This window comes from Rhipicephalus microplus, chromosome X (genome assembly GCF_043290135.1).
Source record: "Rhipicephalus microplus isolate Deutch F79 chromosome X, USDA_Rmic, whole genome shotgun sequence".
Lineage (NCBI taxonomy): Eukaryota > Metazoa > Arthropoda > Arachnida > Ixodida > Ixodidae > Rhipicephalus > Rhipicephalus microplus.
Genome location: NC_134710.1, coordinates 174,225,074 through 174,251,801, shown reverse-complemented (window position 1 = coordinate 174,251,801; position 26,728 = coordinate 174,225,074). Strand labels below are relative to the sequence as shown.

At 43.5% G+C, this 26,728-nt stretch overlaps 1 protein-coding gene across 5 annotated transcripts in view; it reads left to right on the top strand.

Moving 5' to 3' along the window:
• Window positions 1-26,728, top strand: part of LOC119177192 (uncharacterized) — a 50,663-nt gene that overhangs the window by 8,196 nt on the left and 15,739 nt on the right. For all 5 annotated transcript variants that reach the window (XM_075878238.1, XM_075878242.1, XM_075878240.1 and 2 more), the window contains exons 4-6: window positions 6,971-7,122; window positions 18,266-18,326; window positions 25,556-25,818. In XM_075878238.1, coding sequence (XP_075734353.1) covers window positions 6,971-7,122; window positions 18,266-18,326; window positions 25,556-25,818 — 476 coding nt within the window. The remainder of the gene's footprint in view (window positions 1-6,970; window positions 7,123-18,265; window positions 18,327-25,555; window positions 25,819-26,728) is intronic.

Sequence of the window (26,728 nt, the reverse complement as noted above, 5' to 3'; positions counted from 1 at the left end):
TTTTGGCCACGAAATTTCGTGTCGGTACCTTTTTAATTATAGGGGACCGTAACACCTTTTTAGCTTGGTCAGAAAATGCTGTTGATCAGTAGTCTTGGCTGGTGCAAACATGCCAGCCTAATATTATAGTGTAGCACCTTGACTGCAATTGACAACTCATTCTCAAAGTCAGCTAGAAATTGTTCCAGCTTCTCTCGGCAAGCGATGCCGTAAACCCAAAGTCCTCGTCAATTGGCTGATTTGAGCTTTGTGAGCTGCATAGTTACCATGGCCACTGGGGGATGCCGCCACGTGCCCGTGCGTCTTCCCAGCCACAATGAAAAATGAAATTAAAGAAAATGCTCATGGTCATGATGTGCACTGGCAAACATACACATCTTGCCCCCTTGTCAACCCTCCTGTGTACAAGCTTTCTGTGTGCTCGCCGGTACGAAACGAATATTAAGGGCGCTTGACGCTTGCGACAAATTTCTGTGATTCCCTCCGTACTTGACAGATTGTCGAAACTTTTGCGGAAGCCGATTCGTGAGGCAGTAAGCTCTCTTAATGAGGCTATTTGATAAATGCTTAAAAAGGTATTGTAAACCCTTTTAAAATTTGATAATGACAGTTTCAATTTAATTTTACCCTTTGCGATTTCTGAAAAAAATGTTTATGCCATAAACTGTCATGCACTACAACTTTGTAATATAAACAACTACACTGAAGTCGGAGAGTTAAAAGTTAATGGGTTGTTAACTAACCACATAGGCCTTATTTTAGCTCCAATAATATATTTCTGCCCCGACATGGAATTCGTGAGAATTCTTGTGCGAAAACAACTGGAGTCTTGTCATAGAATTTTTAATTAAAAATTTCTATTGTCTTAAAAAAAAGAAGCACCCTGTGTAAAGCTGAGCACTTGGGCAGACCTTCAGTCTGGCCATCGTAAGGGAACAGGGTAAGCCCTATTTCTGTGAGATCAGGCTATAGGTGGCAGCGCTATCCCCGCGCTAGTGTGGGTAGGCAGTCGGCGGTGCGTATGCACGGAGCGGTGCTTCGTTGCATGCGGTCTGAGCCGATTGTCCGGGGATAAAATGAGTTTTTGACAGTTTTGCCATTAACATCTACGCTCTTCTCTACTGAATCAGTGTACGACGCCTATGCAACGTTAACATTACCCTCGAGTAAAGTGCTTTCTGCCTTTCATAGTAATGCTCGCCGTGGGTGATTTTCCTCCCGCTTTCGCACTAAATCATGCCTTTGCTGTGTTGTTTGTACGAGGTCAACTTGTGCTCTGCCTGCTATGCACTGCTGTAGCGTGACTGAACTACTTATTTACATTTTTGTCATCTGCATACTACAAAAAAGAGAGAAAAAAAAATTGCAGAAAGCCCGTATATCTGTGCGATTCGTTGAGTACTACCGTTCGCATCTTATACGCATGATTCTTTTCTATCATTCTGTTCATCATGAAATGTGGGACAGTCGATAAGGCTAGTCAGGAAAGCTTAGTGGCTGTCGGCGCTCTGTGCTAAACTGCATTTACTACATGTACGCACGTGTTCTTGCACCAGTAAAAATCTTATATGATTTCAGCAGAAAGCTTTCATCGATGGATTATGTGCATGACGTGGCTACAACAAAGACCTGGTTATTTGGATAAGCATGTTAGTTATCACTGCCTTCTGTCGGTCAATAACAATGCCACACAAATGCTGAAAACAATGTAAAAAGGATAAAATTTTCAGTCTGAATTTTTCAGTCAGAATGCAGTCTGAATTTTCAACGTCTGGGCTCTTTAAAGTGTTCTTAAATCTAAGAACACGGTTGCATACGGTAGCTTTGTTAACACTTTCGCGACCGCGAGAAATTTGGCCGTTCTTGGGTAGTCCAGAAAACCTTAATAATTTAGGGCACCCAATGTTACTTTTGGTAATATTTATGGTGTCAAATTGTACAGCTAAATGTTATCTTTCAAACACGGTCAGTTTGAAACCACAATAAATTTAACAGTAGTATGTAAAAAATCGTGAAATGAAAAACATTGTAAACATGAACAAAGAAATTTAATAGAACAATCAACACTGCTCTGAGCAGGCTAAGCATATAAAAAAACAAAATATACATTTAAGCCCTAAGAGCACACACAATTATCCTGTAAATATAAGCGCTGTGAATACAGAGGTTGTTGCGTACATAAAATAACATTACACGGAGTGTCTTTCATGCCACCGTGCGGAGCAGTTCTGCGATGCGGTAAGACGCAGGTTTGCTACGCATGTTTCACGGAAAACACTTGCTTTCTGTTTAACTTTTCTTTGGTCATAGCATAATTTGCAGCTCCTGATATATATATATATATGTATATATATATATATATATATATATTGGCTGGTGCCGTTTAGCCCTGAGGAGCACTTCGTGTAGGAGCATCAAAATGGACTGTGGGACCTCCAAGAACCGTCTCTCTCGCTGTACGTTGGCTTCTGAAAAAAATGCGTCCAAGCATATTTATTTGTGCTTTTGCATAGCTCTCCAATAACTTGAACAGTAAAAAACAAAAAGTCGACAGCGCTCACGAAGCGCCGCGCGACGCTACGCAACGCAGTTCCAAGGTTTACTCCCGGCTATCTCCGCGCACAAAACTGCAGTCTCTGCGCTGCCGCCGGCAATTTTCGCCCGAAGGAAGTGGGCGCTCTGCAGATAAGAGCCCTAACCATCAGAACATGCTGGGTCCCAAGTCATGTTGGGATACCCGGAAACGAAAAAGCAGATAAGTATGCTTCCCAGGCAGCCCATAAAACAGTGACAAAAGTGAAAATTCCCCTTAAAGATATCCAGAGAACAATTCGCCTGGCTCTACTAGCAAAATGGCAAAAGCAATGGGACACCTGCATGAACAATAAGCTCCACCTGCTGAAACTCACACTCGGGGAATGGAAGACCTGCCGTCACCAGCAACGGTTTATTGAAGTTGTATTATGCCGACTTCGCATTGGTTACACACACTTGACACACAACTTCTTACTCGTAAAGGAAGAACAACCAACGTGTGAAAAATGTCAAGAAGCGTTAACACTTATGCACATCCTAATCACATGTCCTACCATTGAAACACAGAGACGAAAACATTTCAGCAAGCTATACAAACAACACGTACCTTTACACCCTCCTTTGTTCCTAGAAGATGACCCTCTAGTACCTCTGCCTGACTTGCTAAACTTTCTGAAAGAATGTAATCTGTTAAATAAGCTTTAAAATCTCATCTTTTCATTGTCCATTCCTGAAAGTCTTGTGTCTGGCGCAGCATAGCCTTAGCTGCTTTTGCGCCATAAAAACCAAATTAACTTAACCTAACCATCAGAACACTTCAGATCAACTTAACCGGCGCATGCTGGCAATAACGCGGCCCGAGAACAAAGCTAAACTCACCGTTAGACGGCCACTGATGTTCCGGGGCGGTTGGCGAACTCTCGTCGTCCGCGCAGAAATCAAAAGTGTCGATGTCGTTTTCCGGGCCTGTGCTGTTGTCGTCATTTGAATATTCCATTCCAGATGCACGAGAATCCTCCAAAATTCGCCGTTTTCATCAAGCGGTCACACGCGGTGTCAACGCCATGATTGAAACTATGCACGCTCACTCGCGCCCATGGAAAGGGGCTTTAAAATCACCTTACGGTTAAAAAAGGGAAACGAAAGCAAAACTGATATAATACTTTTTCTTTTACACGTTAGATAGCGCAAGGGGTCTAAAACTGTTTAAAACAGGGCAAATATTGAAGTTGTAAACATCGGAAACATAATATAGACGGGGATAGGCGCGAAAGTGTCAAGTACAGTGTAAGTACGAAAGTCTCACAGTTTATGTGATAGTAATATTTTTATGTGGTGTTACCACGGCCACATAAACACGACTAAGGCTCCACGCATGATCGATAAACTACTGTGCATTAGCTGTATACCTATCAACCGTGCGCAAGTGCATGACCTAGAGCCAGTTTTTTTTAACAGCCGAGTCGCTATAAAACGCTGCATTCACACAGCATTTAATAGTTCTCATGTTTGGGAGGATGCCAGAAGCATTTTGCAAAGTGCTTGAAACAGAAAGTGCCACCCACTGGGAAATTATTCTGATGAATGGAGGGTAAAATGACAATAAACAGCATTCTGGAAAGTTTCACTTGCCGATCTTATTACGTGCATTAGGAGCCGAGCAAGACGAAATGCTTTCGTACGTTGTTTCAGGCCTACGTGAAAACAGTTACACTCGCATTGACATGGCCAAACAAACCACATTTCCAGAACATGCATGACATTGGCACACATAGAAACACAACTTGGCTAGCAGACGATGCAAGGAGGAATCCACACTTCACCGTTTCGGCCAGTTTCCGCCAGGTGGTGACTCTGCTCGATCTCGCGACCAATACCTGCTATGTATTTTAGGCAAAGTTTATGTACCTTTGTCTCCATAACCATAAAAGCTATAGTAATTATTTTACTATCATTGTGATCATGAGCCATTCCTATTTTTACTAAAGCAGATTTAGCACTGAAAATTGTAATGCTCATTTTTTGCGAATTTTTTACTTTAAGTACCTAATTATACTCGATAATAGCTATTAGATGTTGTGTTGCACAAGAGCACTTCACACAACAATAATTCTGCTTCAGCATATTCCCTGTTACGTTATCTAAATACTGGCTGGAATCTATGATTCTAGATATTGTGGTTGCTGAGAAAAATGAACATGTACGAGAAAAGCTTGTTTTGAGGTGATTGCATTTAAAGTTGAAAATTGCATTATTCGGAGAGTTCAATGAGATAGCAGCAAATTGAAGAACTTGTTCAATATGCACTAGCCAGAAACCCATCACCTATATCATTTTTTCTTTTTGTGTTAAAACGTCTTGCCTGGCGAGCCTCATTAGTCGCCTGCTATACAGCTGTGTCAACACAGTACTGTCGACGCAGGTCAAGGGTACGCAGGCCGTGCACTGTGTAGTGCCCTGGCAAAATTACAAAACAATGCAGCACATTCACATGGGCTATATTACCATCATTTAAAGTGAACACAGCATCAAGAGTGCATATTTTCAGTGTTTGGTGCCAAGGGCAAACATTCTTTTTTCTTTAGCGTGCTACCAAGCGTCAATCCGACGACTCGTTATGGTTTTGCCTTTTCCCATGGAGCTATTTAGCAAGTAATTTTGGATGAACTAATTTTACATAATTTGGCTTAACAGCCTCAATAACAGATGCTGGAAAGTGTTCTTTATGAACAAATGGTTCACCATTCAACTGGGCTTTGTTGAACTTACACCAAGTTTCGGCATACTTGGAGCAAAGGCCATAGGCCTTGGGATTGATTTGTATCCTTTGATGCCATGGGAAAATATCTGGACCGGACAACTTTTCGAGTGTCCTCCAAGCTGGCTCTATTTCATTTAACGGCCCAGTGATAATAGTCTTGGTGCTTGCTAATGATGACACCACTAAGACGTCCCCAACCAGCTTCTCAACAGAAAGCTTGGTGCCACTGCTTTGTTTTGTTTTTCGCAGTTCTGGGCTTGTTATTTTCTGAATGTCCCAAATGTACTCCAGTTAGGAAACTGTAACTTCTCCCTATGGCTATGATGCTTGAACCGCAAGGAATCCATAGCTACGGAAGGCCACCGCACAAGTTTTGAAATCTGCCGTTTTTAGAGAATAGAGATCGTACTAAGACAGACAAATGACTGATGCTGGTTCAGAAAAGGTTGCAGATTTCAAATAATGTAAAAAAAGAAAGATTTAAAAAAATATTTTTCTCTCCTGTCTGCTTAAAGTGACTGATCTTTATTTGCACACTATTTGCACTGAGCCAAAAACAGCGCGTACTGACGTGTATGTCCACTGTCGTCTGTACGTGATCAACTCTGAAAAGAGTTAAAAAATTCTGTCTTTATCTCACTTTATTCTCTTTTGTGTTGTGTAGACCAACTAAAACGACATTTCGTAGTGTGCTGGGTGCGAGGGCACCGTGCGATCCAAGGATATGTACTGGCTGACCAGCTTCATTGTTCACATTTTAAATCAATCATTGTTCAATTTAAAGCAATCATTGTTCACATTTTTAAAGAATGTAAACAGTTTTCACGTAATATTTTCAGGCATCTCCGTAGTAAGACCTCTCTGAGGAGAGGTTGCTATTGTGTTGATACATTAAAATGGCACCTGCCTCGCGAACCTTGGAAACAAGGGCTATTTACGAGGCATTCGTGCTCATGCCATATACCTCATTACAGTATTAATTTAATTGAATTCTTCATTTGCAGGCGTAAAATGCAGAAATACCAAAACTGGTTGGACATCTCGCCACAGGCTAGTTGTGGGTCCAATGAAAAAAAAAAAAAAAAAAGACTTCTATGCACAAGAGGAAGGTACAGAAATATGTACTGTGAAATGTGTAAATAGAATACAGCAATCTCTTCCATTCATTCGTGTTACACGCATTTCATGTCACCCTCATGATTTTAAATACTTATCTATGTTTCATCTGCCTAATAGCGTGGAGTTTTAGGCCTGTATACAGCCACGTAACAGCTCCATAGTATGCATCTTCAACATATCACCGCAAACCACGCATCAAGCCATTTTAATGTAATTTCTTGTGGGGCTCTTTGGCCAGGTATTGCCCTTGCGCCAATAAAGACCATATATCATCATAAAAAAAGCCCGAGTTGATTCGAATTTGACTTGCTCGCAATTCAAAGGCAAATGAGCACCAGAGAAATTTTTTCCTGTAAAATTACGACAAATTTCAGCAGGACATAACTTATATATGTGTGTGTACACTTTTTGTTGTTGTTGTTTTGTATTGGGACTCCAATCATCTAAGGTTTTCCTAGCGACTCTGAAATGATAGTGCTTTGTAAGGAGCCATAGAATCGGGGGCCAAACACAGAGCACTGTGGACATGTTTAATATAACATTACTTTTACGCAGGTACGGGGAGTTGGAGCAGGCGGGATTGTGTCCACCGCATTCTGCATCCTCTACAAGCTGTTCACCCTTAAGTTAACTCGCAAGCAATTGGTTGGCCTATTGAACCATTGTGATTCCCCTTACATCCGTGCACTCGGGTTCATGTACATCAGGTATGCTATTTATTAGTTTGAGGAGTGAGAGCTCTAGACATCAAGGAGCTTTGCTGTTTCTGTTTTTGCCATAACTCTCGGTAAAGCATTTATTGTCTGCTGTATGGAAGGTTTTTCTCACTGTAAACGGCAGTTTCGAACATCAATTGTTACTGATACATGCAAGATTTCATCATAGGTCACCATAGAGTCTAGGCTGGCTTTCAGGAGTCGAAGTTTCTAATGGAACCACACGTCTTTTGTATTAGAGGTATTCAATGCTTATACAAAAAGGGATTCGGCTATCACTGTGAAGTAAAGCCTCATAAAAAACTAATAGTTGATATGTTTTCCATGGACATTGTAGGGATTAGTATAGCTGTTTTCTTCAGCACCTCATTTAAACGTTTGCTGTCTAGTACTTGCTCTGTGTATATACAAGAAGGCAAAAGTGCTATTATTTTATTTTTATTTGGATACATGAGTGTGTAGCTGTAAAAGAAGTCTAGGGAAGCATGGTGTACATGGATATTTGCATATTTTTTGGTTTTTGTTTTATTCATGTTGAACCTGTAGGATGCCATGAGGTTCGCTGTTCTTATTAGCAGGGGTGAGACAGCTGTGCATATTGCACATTTTTTATACATTTCCGCTTTCTTGCGCCAAGCTGCTCTAAAAGCATAAAACTTGCAAAAAATTACACCGAACTGCTTCAAAGCAGCCTCGAAAGCTAGAGCTTTGATGCCAACCTCAGCTTCAGTGGAGAAAAAACCGCCGAGATTAACTAATAAGATGCACCCAATTTTTTTTTTTTTTTCCAATTTGCACCTTTCTGGTGATGAAGGCTCCTATGATGCCGCCATATTCTCCTTTAAACTATTGCAAATATACGTGACCCCGCAAACATGTGCTGCCGTGCATCGAGCGTGCTGCTTCTACTAGCTAGGCTGCGTGTTCTGGTGCCACTATCGGCTAGTGAAAACCATATTCTCCTTTAAACTATTGCAAATATACGTGACCCCGCAAACATGTGCTGCCGTGCATCGAGCGTGCTGCTTCTACTAGCTAGGCTGCGTGTTCTTGTGCCACTATCGGCTAGTGAAAACCACCGAGCTGAGTGGCAAGCTTAGCGGAGTTGACTCTCAGGTTTTTTGTTATGCGTAGCGCGTTCCTCTAATCACTGCGGTTTTCATGTCGACGCTTCTCTGTGCGGTCACCTACGAGTGCGTGTTTGCCGTAAGCGAGTAACTGTAAATCTGGAGTCATTTCCCTGCAACCGAAGCGTCTCCTCGATGCTCTGGTGCGTGCACATTGGTTATTAAAATGGGTTTTATTAGTGGCAAAAGGTGTGCAACCCATTCCGGTTTATGCCTATTAGCTTCTAATCTATTTAGACAAGCGAGTTCTCATTGCATTTTGCATTTAGAAAAGGCCATCGCACGCGAAATACGCACATCGGTGTCTGCAGGAAAAGAGAAACACTTGGTTACATGTGAAGCCGTGGGGACAGAACGCGGGTTCAAACAATTGTAAATGATATTAATGGGCATCTCAGCCCTTTATTCATGATTTATGACGCATCGGCGATCACTTGGCACAGTTTTCATGAATGGTGATTTGCCACTGCTCTGTTTTGTTATCAAAACTCGCCACGAGCGCTTTAAGAGGCGTCACTGCATGCATGCCTGCCCTGGGCTACACAAGCTTTAGACTTATCTCGATTAGTGTTTCGGTCAGCGGCAGTGTGACTTTGTTTCTTTCTTTTCTTCTTTCTTTGCAATAAAACCTGCCTCTCTATGTTAGGTGGTTCATTTGCGTGGACAGGGATTTTCTTACCTGCGCGAGCGCTTACGCGAGTCACGGAGCAGAGCGGGCAGCAATCGTAAGTCGATTTATTATCGGGAGTTCTACATCGATGGTGATGACCTGTAGATATTAAAAAATAAATAGAACTGGCCAACGTGTGCCATATTAATTACACATGGTTGCTCACGTGGAGAGGCGTTATCAGTAACATTCGCTTATCATCATCAGCCTCACTACGTCCACTGCAGGAGAAAGGCCTCTCCCATGTTCCGCCAGTCAACTCTGCCCTGTGTTTGCTGCTGCCAATTTATACCCGCAAAATTCTTAATCTCATCTGCCCACCTAACCTTCTGTCTCCCCCTAACCCGCTTACCTTCTCTAGGAATCGCCCCGTCACTGTAGTCTAGTGGCTAAGGTACTCGGTTGCTGACCCGCAGGTCACGGGATCAAATCCCGGCTGTGGCGGCTGCATTTTCGATGGAGGCGGAAATGTTGTAAGCCTGTGTACTCAGATTTGGGTGCACGGTAAAGAACCCCAGGTGGTCGAATTTTCCGGAGCCCTTCACTACCGCGTCTCTCGTAATCATACGGTGGTTTTGGGACGTTAAACCCCACAAATCAATCAATCAATCAATTAATTCTCTAGAAATCCAGTTATTTACCCTTAATGACTAGCGGTTATCCTGTCTATGTGCTACATGCCCGGCCCATGTCTATTTCCTCTTCTTGATTTTAACTATTATATCCTTAATCCCGGTTTTTTCTCTAATCCACTCTGCTCTTTTCTTGTCTCTTATAGTTACACCTTCCATTTTCTTTTCCATTGCTCGCTGTGTCGTCCTCAATACAAGCTGAACCCTCTTTGTAAGTCTTCAGGTTTCTGCTTTGAGCTAAGTACCGGCAAGATGCAGCTGTTATATTGTGAGCGCGACAAGCGAATGACTCTTTATTCTCTTTGATATCATCATCACCTGTACATCTTCTTTATCTGAAAATATCATCACCAGCGTAATTTAGCCCGAGCCTGGCTGAATAAACCGGTTCCTCACAAGTGGTGGACTGTGCTTTTCGTTCCCTCAAGTCCTCTCGCCCGTTCTCGCTGGAGCTCCGCTCGGGTCGTCGCATACAACCCCCTGCCATGGCAGCCCAAGAAAACCCTGGCCCATCCAACGTCGCTGTCCTACTGCAGCCACCGCCACCCGCTCCGCCCAACAACATTTGCCTGCGTTATCCACCTGTGTTTTCCGGTCTCCGAGGCGATGATGTCGAGGACTGGATCAAGAACTACGACCTTGTCAGCGATTTGAACAGGTGGGACAATCCACAGAAGTTGCGCAGCGCCCCATTTTACTTGTCTGATGTTGCGAAAACTTGGTTCTGGCACCACCACCCGGATCTTCCCGACTTGGACACTTTCAGCAAATTCGTCAGGTATTTGGTGCCCCTGCAGTTCGCACTGAGGCAGCAAAGAAGAAACTCGCTGAACGCACGCAGCTGCCGGGTGAATCTTACACCTCTTATATTGAGGATGTCCTTGCACTGTGCAAGCGCGTTAACACCGGCATGTCTCAGAACGACCAAATACGCCACATTATTAAAGGCATTAACACCGTCGCCTTTAACGCCCTCGCCACGCAAAATCCTGCCACCACCCAGGACGTGATAACCATCTGTCAGCAACTTGACGAGTTTCAGTCTCTTCGCCTTTGCTACGATGCCACCGACGTTCGTTTGCCTGCACCCCTCGACTTGCGTGCGCTTATTCGCGACATCGTTCGTGAAGAGCTGCACGGGCGCTGCTCTTCCTGTGCTGCGGAAGTTACTTTCCCTTCTGAAAAAGATAGCTTGCGAGACCTGATTAAACAAGAGATCGCATCGCGTGGGACGTGTTCCAACAGTCCCTGCGTGCGCCAGACGCGCACGTACGCCGAAGTTGCCGCGCTCTCTGCTGCACCCACCGTTTCTGTGCCTACAACAGCAGACCATACAACTGTGGCTTCGTTATCACCGCCAGTGCGTGCACCACCTTACTACGCATCTCGGCGCCCACCTCGACCAATCTGTTACTACTGCGGCTATCGAGGACATATCGCTCGATTTTGTCGAAGGCGCCAACAAGACGAGCAACGCGGCTACGCTCCCGAAGAACATCGAAGCTTCCGTCCGACCATGAACTACCTACGACCACCCTCCCGATTGTCCTATTACCGTTCACAGTCACCTACTTACCATACGGACATGCTGGGAATTTCCGTACGTCGCGCCGCAGGTCGCCTTCGCCAGGTCGCCGTTCAGTGTCGCCTCTACGGCCCGCCTCCCATTCCACGAATGCCCACGCGGAAAACTCCCCAATGCAGTTTTAGGAGGGGAAACTGCATCCCTTGGACAGCTAACAATTCCTCTAGAGCGGCCATCAAATTTGATAGTGTTTGTAGAAGGTGTACGTGTTGAGGCTCTTGTAGACACTGGCGCTGCCGTTTCGATTATTCGTGCTTTTTGTTCCCGCCTTCGAAAGGTCACCACACCTTATGGCGGCCCATCTCTACGTGCGGCGACCAACGCTCTCATTCGTCCACTTGCACAGTGTACCGTTCGTGTCTGCATAGAAAGCATTCATCAGCACATTGTTTTCGCGGTATTTCGTGAGTGCGCCCATGCTCTCATTCTTGGGTGGGATTTCTTGTCTTCTGCGTCCGCTTTCATATCATGTCATCAGCGCCTCCTGCATCTAAATGCCACTGACTCTTCTCCGCTTGAACACGATGGACGCATCCGCCTTGTCACCAAGTCAGATTATGTACTTCGGCCATACATCGAAGAAATTATAAGTGTTAATTGCACCGACATTGTGGATGGCGATGTACTAATTCTCCCTTACGGTCATACCCTACGTAGGGGCATTGTGATCACACCATGGCTTATTCGCTTCTTCGATGGGTCTACGTACCTAACCGCCATAAATCAAACGCCCGAGTGTGTACTGCTCCCCTGTGGCTCAACAGTATCTTGCGCGGTCGACAGCGAGCCTGTTGCGATTGTTACTCTTCCGAACAACAACCACAACGGTGTTCCGAAGTCACAATCACTGCCATTCAATGCCTCTGCCACACCTGTGTCCGCAACAATAAGCAATGACTTAACACCTGATCAAACTGAAGATTTGCTCGCCCTGTTAAATAGACACCGTTCTCTATTTGACGTCAACTCGCCCGCCCTCAACATGACTACCACCGCTACTCACAGCATCCAGGCTGACGGCTCTCGTATTGTACATCGGCGTCCATATCGCGTGTCTCAGGCAGAACGCAACATCGAGGAAAACGTCTCGGACATGCTACGACGCAACATCATACGTCCTTCCTCGAGTCCCTGGTCATCCCCAGTTGTTCTCGTTCAAAAGAAAGATGGGACAGTGCGTTTCTGCGTCGATTACCGTGCGCTAAACAAAATAACGTGCAAAGATGTTTATCCCCTCCCTCGGATTGACGATGCACTGGATTCATTACAGGGCGCAGAGTATTTTTCTAGCCTCGACCTTAGGTCAGGCTACTGGCAGATACCAATGTCAGAGTCTGATAAAGAGAAGACCGCCTTTTCAACGCCAGATGGGTTGTACGAGTTCAATGTGATGCCTTTTGGACTCTGTAATGCGCCCGCCACCTTCGAACGCATGATAGACGGCGTATTGCGTGGTTTGAAATGGAAAACATGTCTGTGCTATCTCGATGATACAGTAGTGTTTTCATCCACGTTCTCGCAGCATCTACAATGTCTTGACGAAGTCCTCACATGCCTTGCAAAAGCCGGTCTACAGCTTAACACCAAGAAATGTACCTTTGCTAGCAAGACAGTCAAGGTTCTCGGCCACCTTGTAAGCAAAGAAGGAATTCGGCCCGACCCCGAGAAGCTTGCCGCTGTCCTCGATTTTTCTCGTCCACTACGTCAAAAGGACCTGCGCAGCTTTCTTGGGTTATCTTCTTACTTCCGACGCTTCATACGTGGTTTCGCGGAAATTGCGTCTCCACTCCATCAACTCCTCGCAAAGAACGTCCCCTTCATTTGGTCCGGAGACTGCGAAAGCGCTTTCACGGCATTGAAGCAAGCCCTCACGTCGGATCCGGTATTGTGCCACTTCGATTCCACCGCACCCACCATCCTTCACACCGACGCAAGTAGTCATGGTCTTGGTGCGGTACTCTTGCAGCGTGACAAAAACTCACGCGAACGCGTCGTTGCTTACGCAAGTCGTGCTCTTACCGCTCCAGAAAAGAACTACACTATCACCGAGCAGGAGTGCCTTGCTGTTGTTTGGGCAGTGCAAAGATTCCGACCATATCTTTACGGCCGTCATTTTACCGTCGTGACCGACCATAACGCCCTATGCTGGCTTTCATCGCTGAAAAACTTATCGGGTCGGCTCGGTCGCTGGGCGCTTCGCTTGCAGGAGTATGATTTCGATGTCGCCAACAGATCTGGGAAGAAGCATCAAGATGCTGATGCTCTATCGCGCTGTCTTTTGCCCAGCGGAAGCCACTCATCATCGATACTCCAAAACGACAGCACCTCTCCAATCGCAGTGCTAAGTTCATCACCTGCCACCCTATCCGTCCTTGTTTCACAACAACGTGTCGACCCATACTGCCGCACCATTGTTGACCGCTTGACCGGCTCTACTACTCCTCCAAACGCCAGACTCCGTCGACAACTTAAACAATTTAAGCTTGTCGGTGATGCTTTATGTCGCTACATTTACCACATCGATGGCAACAAGTGGGTACCCGTCATCCCACGTTCTCTGCAACGTGAAGTTCTGGAAGCCTTTCATGATGATCCAACCGCCGCTCATCTAGGCTATCACAAGACTTACGACAAAATACGAAGTCATTGTTTTTGGCCTGGCCTCTCTTCAGCCGTCGCTAAGTACGTCGCCTCCTGTGTCCATTGCCAACGGCGAAAACGACCGACAACTGCTCCGGCTGGCTTAATGCAACCTCTTCCTTGTCCCGCCTCGCCTGTTGAAGTCGTTGGAATCGACTTGTATGGCCCTCTTCCTATATCATCCAATGGGAATCGCTGGATTGTCACGGCCGTCAGCCACCTTACCCGCTACGCAGAAACAGCTTCTATACCATCTAGGACTGCCACTGAGATCGCAGATTTCTTTCTTCGCCACATCTTTTTGCGTCATGGAGCTCCACGCATTCTCCTCAGTGATCGTGGCAAAGTCTTCCTATCTTCCATTGTCGAGCAAGTTTTGCGTGCCTCGAACACTGTTCACAAGACCACTTCTAGCTACCACCTGCAGACCAACGGATTGACTGAACGGTTTCATCGGACCCTATCGGACATGATCGCCATGTACGTTCACCCCAGCCACACGAACTGGGATGCAATTCTACCCTTCGTGACATTCGCCTATAATATGGCTGCTCAACGCACTACCGGCTTTTCTCCATTTTTTCTCGTCCATGGTCGCTCGCCGAGTTTCACTCTGGATGTCTCTTTCCTTTCGGCCCCTGCACCCTCGACGGCTCCTTTCTCTGAAGAATTCCTATCTCGTCTCGCACACTGCCGTCACCAGGCCCGTGTTAACATCGGCCTCTCTCAAGACACTCGAAAATCTCGCTGCGACTCGTCTCGCTGTGTTGTGAGTTTTTCCCCTGGTGACGAAGTTCTTCTATGGACTCCACTACGCGTCCCCGGCCTATGCGACAAATTCATCAGCCGCTTCATTGGGCCGTACACGGTGGTCGAACAGACATCTCCTGTCAATTACCGCGTTTCTCCTCTTAGCGCTAGTCCTGATCATCGTTGCCGAGGAACAGAGATAGTACACGTATCTCGTTTAAAGCCTTATGCGCGACGCATGTCATAATACTGTCAAGCGACCAGGCGGCCGCTTTCACCGCGCGGGGGAATTAGTGTGAGCGCGACAAGCGAATGACTCTTTATTCTCTTTGATATCATCATCACCTGTACATCTTCTTTATCTGAAAATATCATCACCAGCGTCATTTAGCTCGAGCCTGGCTGAATAAACCGGTTCCTCACAATATATCTTCCTCTTGAGGGATAGTGCCAATCTACCTGTCATGACTTGAGAGTGGTTGCCAAGTGTGCTCCACCCCATTCTTATTCTTCTAGTTACTTCAGTCTCGTGGTTCTGCTCTGCGGTTATTATCTGTCCTAAATGGACGTAGTTCTTTACTCAAATGCACTATTGCCTATCTCGAAGCGCTGTTCTCTTCCGAGGTTGTTGTACATTACTTTCGTTTCTGCAGATTAATTTCAAGACCTACTTTTCTGCTCTCCTTGGCTAACTCCGTAATCATGAGTTGTGATTAGTCCGCTGAGTTACTCAGCAATGCCAGCAGCAAAGTGCAGGTTACTAAGGTACTCTCTATTAACTCTTATGCCTAACTGTTCCCATTCTAGGCCTCAGAAAACCTCCTGTAAACACGCGGTAAATAGCATTGGGGAAATTGTATCCCACTGCCTTTGCACCCTTCTTGATTGGTATTCTGTTGGTTTCTTTATTAAGCACTGTGGTAGCAGTTGATCCCCTATAGATTTCTTCCAGGGTATTTATATATGCTTCGTCAACGCCCTGATTCCACAGTGTCTGCATGACTGCTAATATTTCTACCGAGTCAAACGCCTTCTTGTAATCTATGAAGGCTATGTACCCTCGCTGTTGGTAGAAGGTATTCAAAATCCATAAATTATTGCATTCTGCAAATCTACTAGTAGCTCCCTTCTGTCAATTCTAGTATTGACATTCTAGTATTCTAGTTTTTTTCCGGTTGAGCGAGTTCATAAATCGCATGCGCGTTAGAATCGAGTACGAAAAAAAAAAAATGAGTACGGTCGTGCTATTGCCATCGGCATTCCGTAATGGCCGCCCCCTACGTGCGTCGGCATGGCGCGTCGGCCATTTTTGCCTATATGTTTCCCATGTGCGGCACTTCGTACGTGCGCTGAGGAGTTCGTCATCTTGGTGTGAATTAGCATCGACGGCATGGAAGGGCCGACTCCAAAAACTCGACGAGTGCACCACGGTGCCGCTTTTAAAAGAAAAGTCATCGCGTGTGCCGAAACTGACGTAAATCGGGCTGCATCGCGGTCGTTTGGAGTTTCCGAAACATGCGTGCGGGACTGGCAGAAACAAAAGCAGAAGATTGTCAATAGCGAAGCTTCACGCAAAGGCTTCAGTAGACCACAGCAAGGTCGGTTTCCGCAAATTAAAGAGCTGCTCTGCGAGTATGTGCTTGAGCAGCGAGCGGCACGGTGGCCCATGACGACAGAACTGCTCCAAGTGCGGGCTATGCAATTAGCCTTAGAAAAAGGTCTAATGTGGAGCCAGTTTAAAGCGAGCAGGTGCTGGCTAACTAACTTTATGAAGAAGGGGCATATGCGAAAAGTTTTGTGGAGGAGTACGATGAAAAGCTTCACAGTTTTTGGAGGTTCGTCTTAAAGTTGCGGCACAACAACGGCTACCTGCTTGGGCGAATCGGGAATGTCGATCAGACGCCTCTTTACTTCAACATGCCTGGCACCACAACTGTCGAGAAGAAGGGGGCGAAGCAAGTTTGCGTGCTGACATCGGTCCACGGTAAAACTACAGTGACGGCAATGCTCTGTTACACGTCAGATGGGCAGAAGCTTCGTTGTACCTCATATTTAAATGGAAGACGCTCTTGAAAGGAGTCGTTTTTTCGAGTGATGTGATCGTGCGGGCCAGCGAGAAAAATGGGTGCGCGTTGTAATCGATGTCTTAAGGTTTTTTTTTTTTTTTTTTAGTCGTGGAAATTGGGTGCGCGTTACAATTGAGGGCGCGGTAGAATCGAGTAAATACGGTAATCTCCTACTGTCTTGTCTCCAGCCTGTTTCTTCCCTACTTTTGCATTGAAGTCTCCCATCAGTATAGTATACTGTGTTTTTACCTTACTCATTACCGATTCCGCGTCGTCATAGAAGCTTTTAACTGATACGTCATCATGGCTGAAAATAGGCGCATAAACCTGTAATACCTTCATCTTGTATCTCTTATTGAGTTTAATTACGATACCTACCACCCTTTCAATAATGCTATAGTATTCCTCTATGTTGCCAGCTATGTTTCTGTGGATAAAGAGCCCCACTCCCAGTTCTCTTCATTCAGCCAAAGCCAGGTAGCAAAGGACGTGCCTGTTCTGTAGCACTGTGGCCTCATCTGTCGTCCTAACCTCACTGAGCCCTATTACATCCCATTTAATGCCCTCTAGCTCCTCGAATAGGACAGCTAGACTTGCCTCACTAGATTAGGTTCTAGCGTTAAACGTTGCGAATTTCAGGTTCCAATGGCGGCCTGTCTGGATCCAGAGATTCTTAGCACCCTCTGCTGCGTTGCAGATCTGACGGCCGCCATGGTCAGTTCCTTCGCAGCCGTTGGGGATTGAGGCCCATGAGTTAATTCACATATGCATGTGGGAGGTAGTGGCCAGATACTGTGCCAAGGTGGCCAATCCTTCTCTGGTGAGGAAGTGCGTTACCAGCGGTGGTCACCAGTGAGGCTGCACCCCAGGCCTCTTAATGCAGTTACATCACCACGCGAACTTTTTTTTAATCCGGTTGGGAACTATGCTGCACCGGGATTCGAACCAAGGACCTCTTGCATGCGAGGCTGATGTTCTAACCACTACGCCATCACTGCCATCACTTAGTGCCACACTTATAACTTAGTGCCAAACGCACACGCTTTACGAGATAGTCAGTGCGGTGAGGTTTCTTGGCTCTCGCGCTGCACTTTTGAAGGGGGTCGGTCCCACACGAGGTGGCTGTGAACGGCAGTGCAGCATGCTTTTGTTGCCTGTTAAAAGCTCTTGGCGCTATCATGTGACATGTGAGGCTTTTCTTTAAGTGAACGAACACTGTTACGTAAGCAAGATTCTTGTGCAATCACAATTTTCGAACTTCTTTTTGAGTGTGATTCATATTTTAAAATGTTTACAGGGAACCTAGTTTTAAACAAAACCTTCTTTAAATATTATTTCACATGTTACGGGGGCTAGGTAGGTCGCGTATGCAAAAAGGTAGTGCAGTTCATACCTAGCGATAATCTCATTAAAAACTTCCCTCAAAATCTGTTTCAGTGTTATGTGTATTATAAGCCAATGCACTGGTGCCCCCACGTTGCTAGAAATTTTTATTTTCAAGCTCTCAAGACGACATATTAAATGCCGCCAACTGGTCCAAAGCAAGGTTCTGCTCCAAAAATGAAATTTTGCTGCTTCAAAAGCTGCTCCCAATTTAGTTTTAGCTGTCTCACCCCTGTTATTAGAGAAATCTTGCTGTGTACTTAAAACAGCCTTTATTTTAGGTTCACACAGCCACCGGCAGACCTTATTGATTGGTATGAACCATACCTCGATGATGAAGAGGTATGTACATGCATTGTAAATATGGCCTTTTTTGGTTTTGCTGGCTCCTAACAAATTCACTAGAACTTATTGTGTGACATCTGTCGCAAACCTTACTGCTGCCTCAACAAAACACCCTTGCTACTCCCTGGGGAAGTATGCTACAATCAGAGATACAAAATGCATTGTGTGTTTCACCAATATATAAAAAAGTCAGATTTCTCATTAAATACTCTTTTCTGCATACAGATTTTTTTGCAGTTCACCACACCTCAAAGGTAAAAATTTAATTGCATTCTTTGGCATGAAAGAATGCTTATCGCTTAAAGCCTGCTCCCCCAGGTGGTCTTTACTCTAATGGATTTTTGTAATGTAGTACATATATTGAACAAAAGTCAACTGCTCCCCTTTCCTCCCTTTTCTCTTCTTTTTTTCTGCTGTTGCTGCTGCTGGTACTATTATTAATCTCGAGTTATTTGCTGAGACTGTGTGGCATTGGTAACGTCATTATGATTGAAAAACGTTATAAAATTCAGAAAAAAAATGTATTCCTGAAAAACATCACATGTTCTATAATACTAGCTTGCACTTGCAAAGAAAAAGTCATTACTATTATTATGTGCACGCCACTTAAACAAATAATTTGCATTCTCACTGTTTTTTGTTGTACAGCACTGATTACTTCTAGTGGCATTCTGTTGTTTCTGCAACAGTACGCTGTTTCTTGGCTTATTTAAAACGCACAGCTTTTTGTAACATGCAGTAGTGTCTCATTGATGGACATCTTGCACACTCATTCAAAAATTTCATAATAAAGTTGAAGTGTTGAGGCAGCAGATATGGATTTAAAGAAATTTACTCATATCTGGAAAGGCTCAGCACAATCATTGACTTATGTTTCGTACGCTCAATGTACTGCAGAAATATGTAAACAAAAGCATTCGGAAGGAAGAAGACGGATTTCTTACAGGGCTTTGCCGTACACTTTTGTTCAGTCTTGAACTTCTTCAGTTCGAGATCTTGCTGCATTTTACATGCCTGCTGTCATGGCTGAGCTCATCCTCGTTAATTCAAACTCACATAATTCAAATTGTCAGATAATTCAAACTGGCATATTAGTTCTAGCAATGTGACATGTATATGAATGGTGTAAAACTCTCCTTAATTCGAATTTGAAATGCAGGCCACTGTTGATTCAAACTAGGCTGCCCATCTGTGCAACCCAAAGTGAACAAGAAAGTATGGTGCATCACTTCTCGCTACAACTTTGCAAACCAGTAACCATGGGCTTGTTCCATGATAACTGGAATACACCTTGTTCGAAGCAGCTGGTGGAAATCGTGTGGCTGCACTTCACGTGCTGCTGTGTGACATCATCGCATACACTTACAGGGGCGTGGTCTCTTTCCTTCTTTCATGGGTGCAGATGCAGCCACTCTTTCAGAACTTCATTGCTTCACACAACCCCCCCCCCCCCTCCGCTAGACTCAGTCATGATATCATCAGCAAATAAAATTCTGGAGGCGAAAGGCATGATCTACAGTAATCTTTGTATAAAATTCTGTTGGCACCACAGTTGCTTGCATGACCACCACAGTGAAAATAAAAAGACAGCACTACAAGACCATGGGGAGGATGGACAAGAGTTCACACCAACACAGTGCAGCCGAGCACAGTCATACATTGCAGCCTTACAGCCAATAAGAGGGCCAGCCAACTTGGGAGTTACGCTCCTCCTTGCAGCAAGCAAAAGATGATAAAGGGCTTCCATCATATGTTGATGCTAGTGGTCATGGCTCTTGGGATCATAACCTCATGAATTGTGCAATATAACATTTATGGTGACAAACATTTTGAATGTAGAACACATTGTGTTTTAATTGGTTCAATTAACATTTTTGTATTCTTAAATTTATGTCAACCATGACCACATCATTTAGATTCTACTGTTAAAGTTTCTGACTGCAAGTTGGTGATAATGTGGGGACATAAGCTGTGCCGAAGTTTTTAGCTGTGGGAAAAATTGCGTTTGTTTGCTGGTGAAACTTTTCCTTTTTGTGCTCGTTCAGAAAAACCACTGAAGTACTTAGTTGTGAGGAAGATCTTTAAAAGCATTACATAGTTTTATGTCATGTATATAAATGGGAAAATGGGGTCAAGCCTAATATTTAGATCCATTCATTATCATGTGACTCCTTTTATGAAAGATAAAACCGGGTACTAATCCTATCTTCTGAGCAGCCACCTCATGTTGCTTGATTTATGCCAGAAAAGGTATCTCTAGTCGCAGTTTGTAGGAAATGTGTCGCAATATGACAGGCAACTAGTACCCAAGCTACTTGCAACATGCCAGTTGGCTTTTCGTTCTTGTGCTGCAATATTTTGCACATATGACAGCTGCATCACAAGTCGTGGCTCGGATATTAAAATTGTTTTGTGGAAGAGTCGACACATAGCCATTTATGGAGATTTTGTTTTTAATTGCAAATGTATTTAATTGCATTTACTTTTTGCTTTTAACTTTCGGTCTCAGGGTTTCACAGCTTGCAACACTCACTAGTCAAAACAGGCACTGTGCATGGCCCCTCTGGTGGTGTTTGCCCAGCTCAATCAGCAGCAGCAGCAGCAGTGCCGATGTTGCATGCGTAGGCTCTTTTAGGCTCACCGTGCAAGCACACTTGCCTGAACAAGCTGAAACGGAGGCAAGTCCACCTGGATGGTGGTGGCTGCGCCAGCCAAGCAAGGCAGCCCTGCAGTAAAAGTAACAATCCCCCCTTTGCGGCGAGTGTAGCTGCTGCTCTTTATGTACCTCTGCCTCTTTTTTCAGTGGTTCCGGGCTGGCTGCGCCCGCACACCCACCCGTGCCTTGCGCTCGAAATCGGGCAAGTACCTGGTGGGGAGGCAACACAGCAGTACAGTATTTTTTTTAGCAATGGGGTATGATGAAAGGCAGCGAAACAGAGTATTGATAGGCAATTTAGAAGATTTTGCTTGATTAGGTAGAGGATGCATGTGTATGGAATAAGGAAGGGTTTTATGTATCCTTTGGTAGCCAGTGGTGTTGTTGTTGCAGGTTTTTGAGCATTCTGCTAGCCTGGCCTGTGGGCCTTGTGTTTCGATATAGTGACCTGAAAGGATGCGTATGCACGAGGATTGTTACCTGGCAAATTTTCCACGAAGTTGGCAATTACTACATTTTAGATTGATTCATGATTCTGTTATAGAGCCTCTGATGCTTCACTTATTTCATTTCTGGGTATAGTTTTAACGTACATTAGATGCATAGTTGTTGCAGTTCTCATAACATCTGCTTTATGCAAATGTGGAATAATTTGTAAGTAATGAGAGGTGAAGCACCCATTTTCAATAGATTGAGGTGTGTGGCTTGGTGCTATGCTGGTTGTTAAAAATGTTTGTTGTTATGTCTTTTTGTTCATCTTGCCTCTGGATTTTTTGTTCTATGAACAATACTTGCGTTGATAGGCTTGTGTAAACTTACATTTTTGAAGTGACTCTCTAGCTGATTGTAGAACATAACTAGCTCCTGTCCCCTTTTTAGGGCTTGTTCCCTCATAGGTTCTTCAAGAACGCATTACTTTTGCATGAATGAGAACTGAAAGGGAATGTTGTGATTTGTTTAACAGCAGAAGAAAAAGTTCCGGAGCCCTCCACTATGGCGTTTCTCATAATCATATCATGGTTTTAGGACGTTAAACCCCACAAATCATCAGCAGAATAAAAAGTAATAAATAAAATAGCAATTTCTTGGGGGGTTGCCACTTTCTTAGGGATTTCATTGTATAGGTGACATACATTAGTGTCTCACGCTCCCTCATTTGCAAAGGTACACAGGGTTTTCACTTTAGTTATGGTAGCACTGATCTTTCAGTTTTCAGTGGGAGCTTATTGTGAAGGAAGCATGTTGGTCATATTCTTGTGAGCTCTTAAAATTGTTGGTGAAGTACACATGTAATTGCTAATGTGCAGTGTTTCATTGTTGGGGGTCTGGTTATCTATATGCAAACTGCAGTAAGCATCATAGATATGGTTTGATTCAACAATCAGATTATAACTATCCAGAAAGCTATTTTGACAAAGAATTGCAGGAATGTAGAGGAATAACAGTGGTGCTATAGTAACTTGCAGGAGCAAAGTACCCTTAGCACCTTGCATGCAGTTGGTGAGTTCGATTTTTCGCATTGCATTACGTGGAGCGTGAACGCGCTGTTTCATATCTGTACCTTCAGCCATTTTTATAGTCATTGTAAACACATTGGGCTGTATTTCATTTGACTGTAGGGCAAAGGGCTGCCTTCAAAAGCATTGGAGTTTGCTGTTTCTTTACTTACTGAACCAAAACTTGCTAGCAGCGTACAAACATAATGCATGAAATTTCTGGCTGCCATCAAAAGCATTGGAGTTTGCTGTTTCTTTACTTACTGAACCTAAACTTGCTAGTAGTGTACAAACATAGTGCATGAAATTTCTGGCTAAGGAAATGAGGAGTTCAGGAAAAAAAGAAAACAATGCAGGAGTTTGTGTATATCAAGCTCATACCCTAATGGTTATATTTTTAAATAATCATGCACTAATATGGCATTTGTATGGATGTTTTTTTCTTTCTAACCATTTCTGAAATTCCAACTCCTTTTAACTGTGATAGCATTTGTGATGAGGACACCTCTTATTCATCTCACATGAACCAAAGTATAACACATCATTAATGGATAGCATGATTCTCTATTGATGAAACATTTTCGAGTTTTGCAGTAGGAGCATTATTGATATGCATAGTAATAGTACAGTGTATACGCGCTGAAAAGAGATGATGCTTTGAGACATGAACGACACATCATTATGTGACAAGTGTTTCATGTTTGCAATCATTACTTTTTTGAAGTCGTATTACAGGGTCCCCTCATAAATGATATACAGTACACTCGCGATAATTCAGACTCTTGTAATTCATACTTTAGGTTAATTCAAACAAAGTTCAATTTTTCGGTTGGCCCTTTCTTTTTTTTTCAATGTATTTAAAAGCCTCTTAATGTGATAAGCCACTCAAAAACAAAAATTTTTTTAGGGGCCGGCAGAGTTGAAATAATTTTTTCTTCAAAACCAGCATGTCTTATTTAATTTACCCAGTTATTTACAGTGCAAAATATTGAATATTTATTTATTGGGAGGTAATCTTTGTCAAAAATTGCATTAAAAGTGCTAGCCATGCCAGCTGTGATAAATGACTAATGGGTGGCTTTATTCAGTAAAGCTTTGACATTTGTGTAACTAATGGCTGGAGCTATACAGTGAACTAGAATAAATATTATGCAGTGAATATCAAGGAAGTAATGCTAAAAACAAAAAAAAAACGGGAAAAAAGAGCCAATTTAGACTGAACCTGTTGGTGAATTCAGCTGTGAACTGAAAAATACTCGATGGATTTCTTTAGTTCACTGCACAGATATATACGTTGTAAATCATTGTGCAAAATTTCAGTTCAACGTATACGCTGGGAAATACGTTATGAAAGTTTGCATCGCAACATTTGGAACAAATTGTTATTTTCAGAAAAACGTAAACAAAGATTTCCAAGCTTGTAAAAAGGGTCACAATGACCACAGCACCACTACGCTAAGTCTGTTAAGTGCAATGCCTTATAATGGCTCACAGCAGAGTGCACCCGGTAGACTGACCATACTGTGGCTGCTCAGGCATGGACGGTGTTAGTACGTGAATATTCTTGCACCATTCTCCGTTCAATGGGCCAAGTAGAGCACATCCATAGGACCTATAGAAACTAGAGAATGTACTTAACGCATGCATCGAATCTCTGTTACTCCTTTAAATCTTGACAGATTCAAGATATTTTTTGCAGTAATTGGTTTTTTTTAGCAATAATAACTAATACTGAGTTTATTTTATGATGACTTGGAAAAATAGTTCAGGAGCCCTTTAGCAACATTCTTTGCCTTGAATTTTGCTACCAGAAGAAAGTCATGCTTATTTTCATCCATTAAAGGCACACTAAAAAGCAAAACGATTTTTCGCACACTAGTAAAGTACATTTTCACAATCTCAAGAACACCACTCCTACTGTGACACAATGCTTGGTAAGTGTGAAAACGCGTGAAAATAAAAGTGAGTAAAAACGCCACCTTGAGATTCCCGCACCAAACACTGTGACGTCATAAATTTTGAAGGTGTCTAGTGGGTCCTAAGTAGCTTCTAAACGATAAAGATGAAGTGCATTGTCATCTGGGTACCTTAGACCTAGCATACAAAGTTTCAAATGTCCTGAAAATGCGAAAAATACATTTTCACATTTTCGATGTCACATACCGAAATTTGTGTGAAATTTAAAAGTGAAACTTCAATCTTGATTTTTTGCTAATAATGTATTTATGATAGTGGAACATATGGCATTAGAGTTGCAGAGTGCTGTTTCTCAACTTAAACCAAATCGTTGTTTCTCTTTAGTTTCCCTTTAAGTGCAATTATGGGTTCTTTATAGAAACCTTTTATGGATTTCGAACACTTCAAGTCACGATAGAGAAAGGGTAGAGGGGGCACACATATTGCCAGTACGTCCTTCTTGTGTAGTACACGTCACTATTAGCCTCTACAGCTCTGTTGTGTTCAAAAATTATAGCAGTAGCTCTGTTACCCTTAGTCATAAGGTATTTTGAGGATTATGTTCTAAGATTCTAACCCCGAAATTCTTTTCTCTAGTGTAATTTAGCATACCAGTTATTAAAAACTAGTTAACTAGGTACATTCCTGCTTTTCCTTTTTCTCCTGTTCCTTGCTTCCTGAAATCATAATGACATTCTAGAATCAGGCAAACAGGCTCTTCTCACATGTTATTTGTTTCCTGTAATTCTTGCAACCTTTTGAGTGAGGGTTTTCATGTTCTTGCATTTTATTGAAAATTATGCTCTTGACTTTTTACTTTGTCATGGTTTGGGCAGGGATTATGGGTGGTAGTTGTTTATTGTGCAAGATATGACAAAAGCTTATTCATTTTTCTATTAATAAGAAACAAGTGTAAAAAATAAAAAGTTCCTGCTGACTGCACTGTGTCATACATTCTGTTCTGTTAAACGTTGCCACATGTAACTCGGCGAGAGTCACACACCACACGGCTCGTGCATACGACAACCTTTCTGTCAAAGGTGCTGCCTGCTTTTTGCTCATGTGTTTGTTGCTAGCCAGACTTCGATGCTGACCGTGCAGTGGGAATTCTCTTGCAGGAGCTAGATGTGAAAGCAGGTGGTGGCCAGGTTCTGCGCATTGGGGACATGCTACACCACATGCTCACCAAGCTGGAATGGTTTGCCACCTTGTTTCCTCGAATACCAGTGCCCATTCAGAAGGAGATTGAACAGAGGCTTTCTTTGCGCCCACCCACATTGGCCCCAGCAGCACATGCATCAAGTGAGGAGCCAGTGGCCACTGAACCAGAAACAGCTGCTGCAAATGAAAGAGCACTGTCACCAGAACCAAGGCGTAGGAGGTATGCAGGGCGTGCTGAATATTGCTCTTAAAAATATTTTGTGGGTATAGATTCTAGTTAAACTGTGCTGCATGCTTGTGTAGTTACCCTCTGAGGGTAAATATTGTTTCGTAGGTCGAACCCCACTGGGCAAAGTTAAAAATGTTTGAGTGTTACCGATATAAACAAAAACAAGTTCTCTCTCTCACTTTGTGTTTTTAAGGTCCTAGGTGACAAATGTGTTTTTCGTAGGTGTAGAAGCTGCGTTACTATGCATAATTTCAGCATATTTATAATTTCATAGTGTTTGCATTCGCTTCTTTGCCAAAGAGCAGTGAACTTGGGGGGGAAAAAAAAGGACGTTCAAGATGATCCAGATCAAAGCAGCAGCCTCCACCATTTGGCCCTTACCATCACATTGTGCCAAATGCACACGGGGAATGGGTCGCTTTGCGTGTGGAAAGTTTCGTTAGTCACGTCATGCCATGTTCAAGCTCCAATATGAGAGTAGGAAGATTCTGATAGCAATAGTGGGTCTCTATTATGCATGTTGAATCCTTGTACTTCTAGCTGTGCTGACTATTATGCCCTCAACCTTTGCATGTTACTTTACCAAGCACTGTGAGGGGATTGAACATTGAATTGGCACATCACTTTTAAATAATTATAATAGCAAAAGACTTGCTGCAGTAATGTTCGGTTATGTTAGCACTTTTCAACTCGTTTCGTTCTTCTCTCGTATAACCGCACTGTTTTTTACAATGAATCCATGCCAACAAGCCCAAGTTTTTACCATTCTAAACTTTTCAAGAGTTTTGTGCATTCTTGCTTGACATAGCACAATTTGTTGTTCAGCAATGCCCATATTGATGACCTGGAAAGACCAAACAGTGAATCTGGGAAAGAGTGCTCTGAAGTAGGGGCCCCGGAA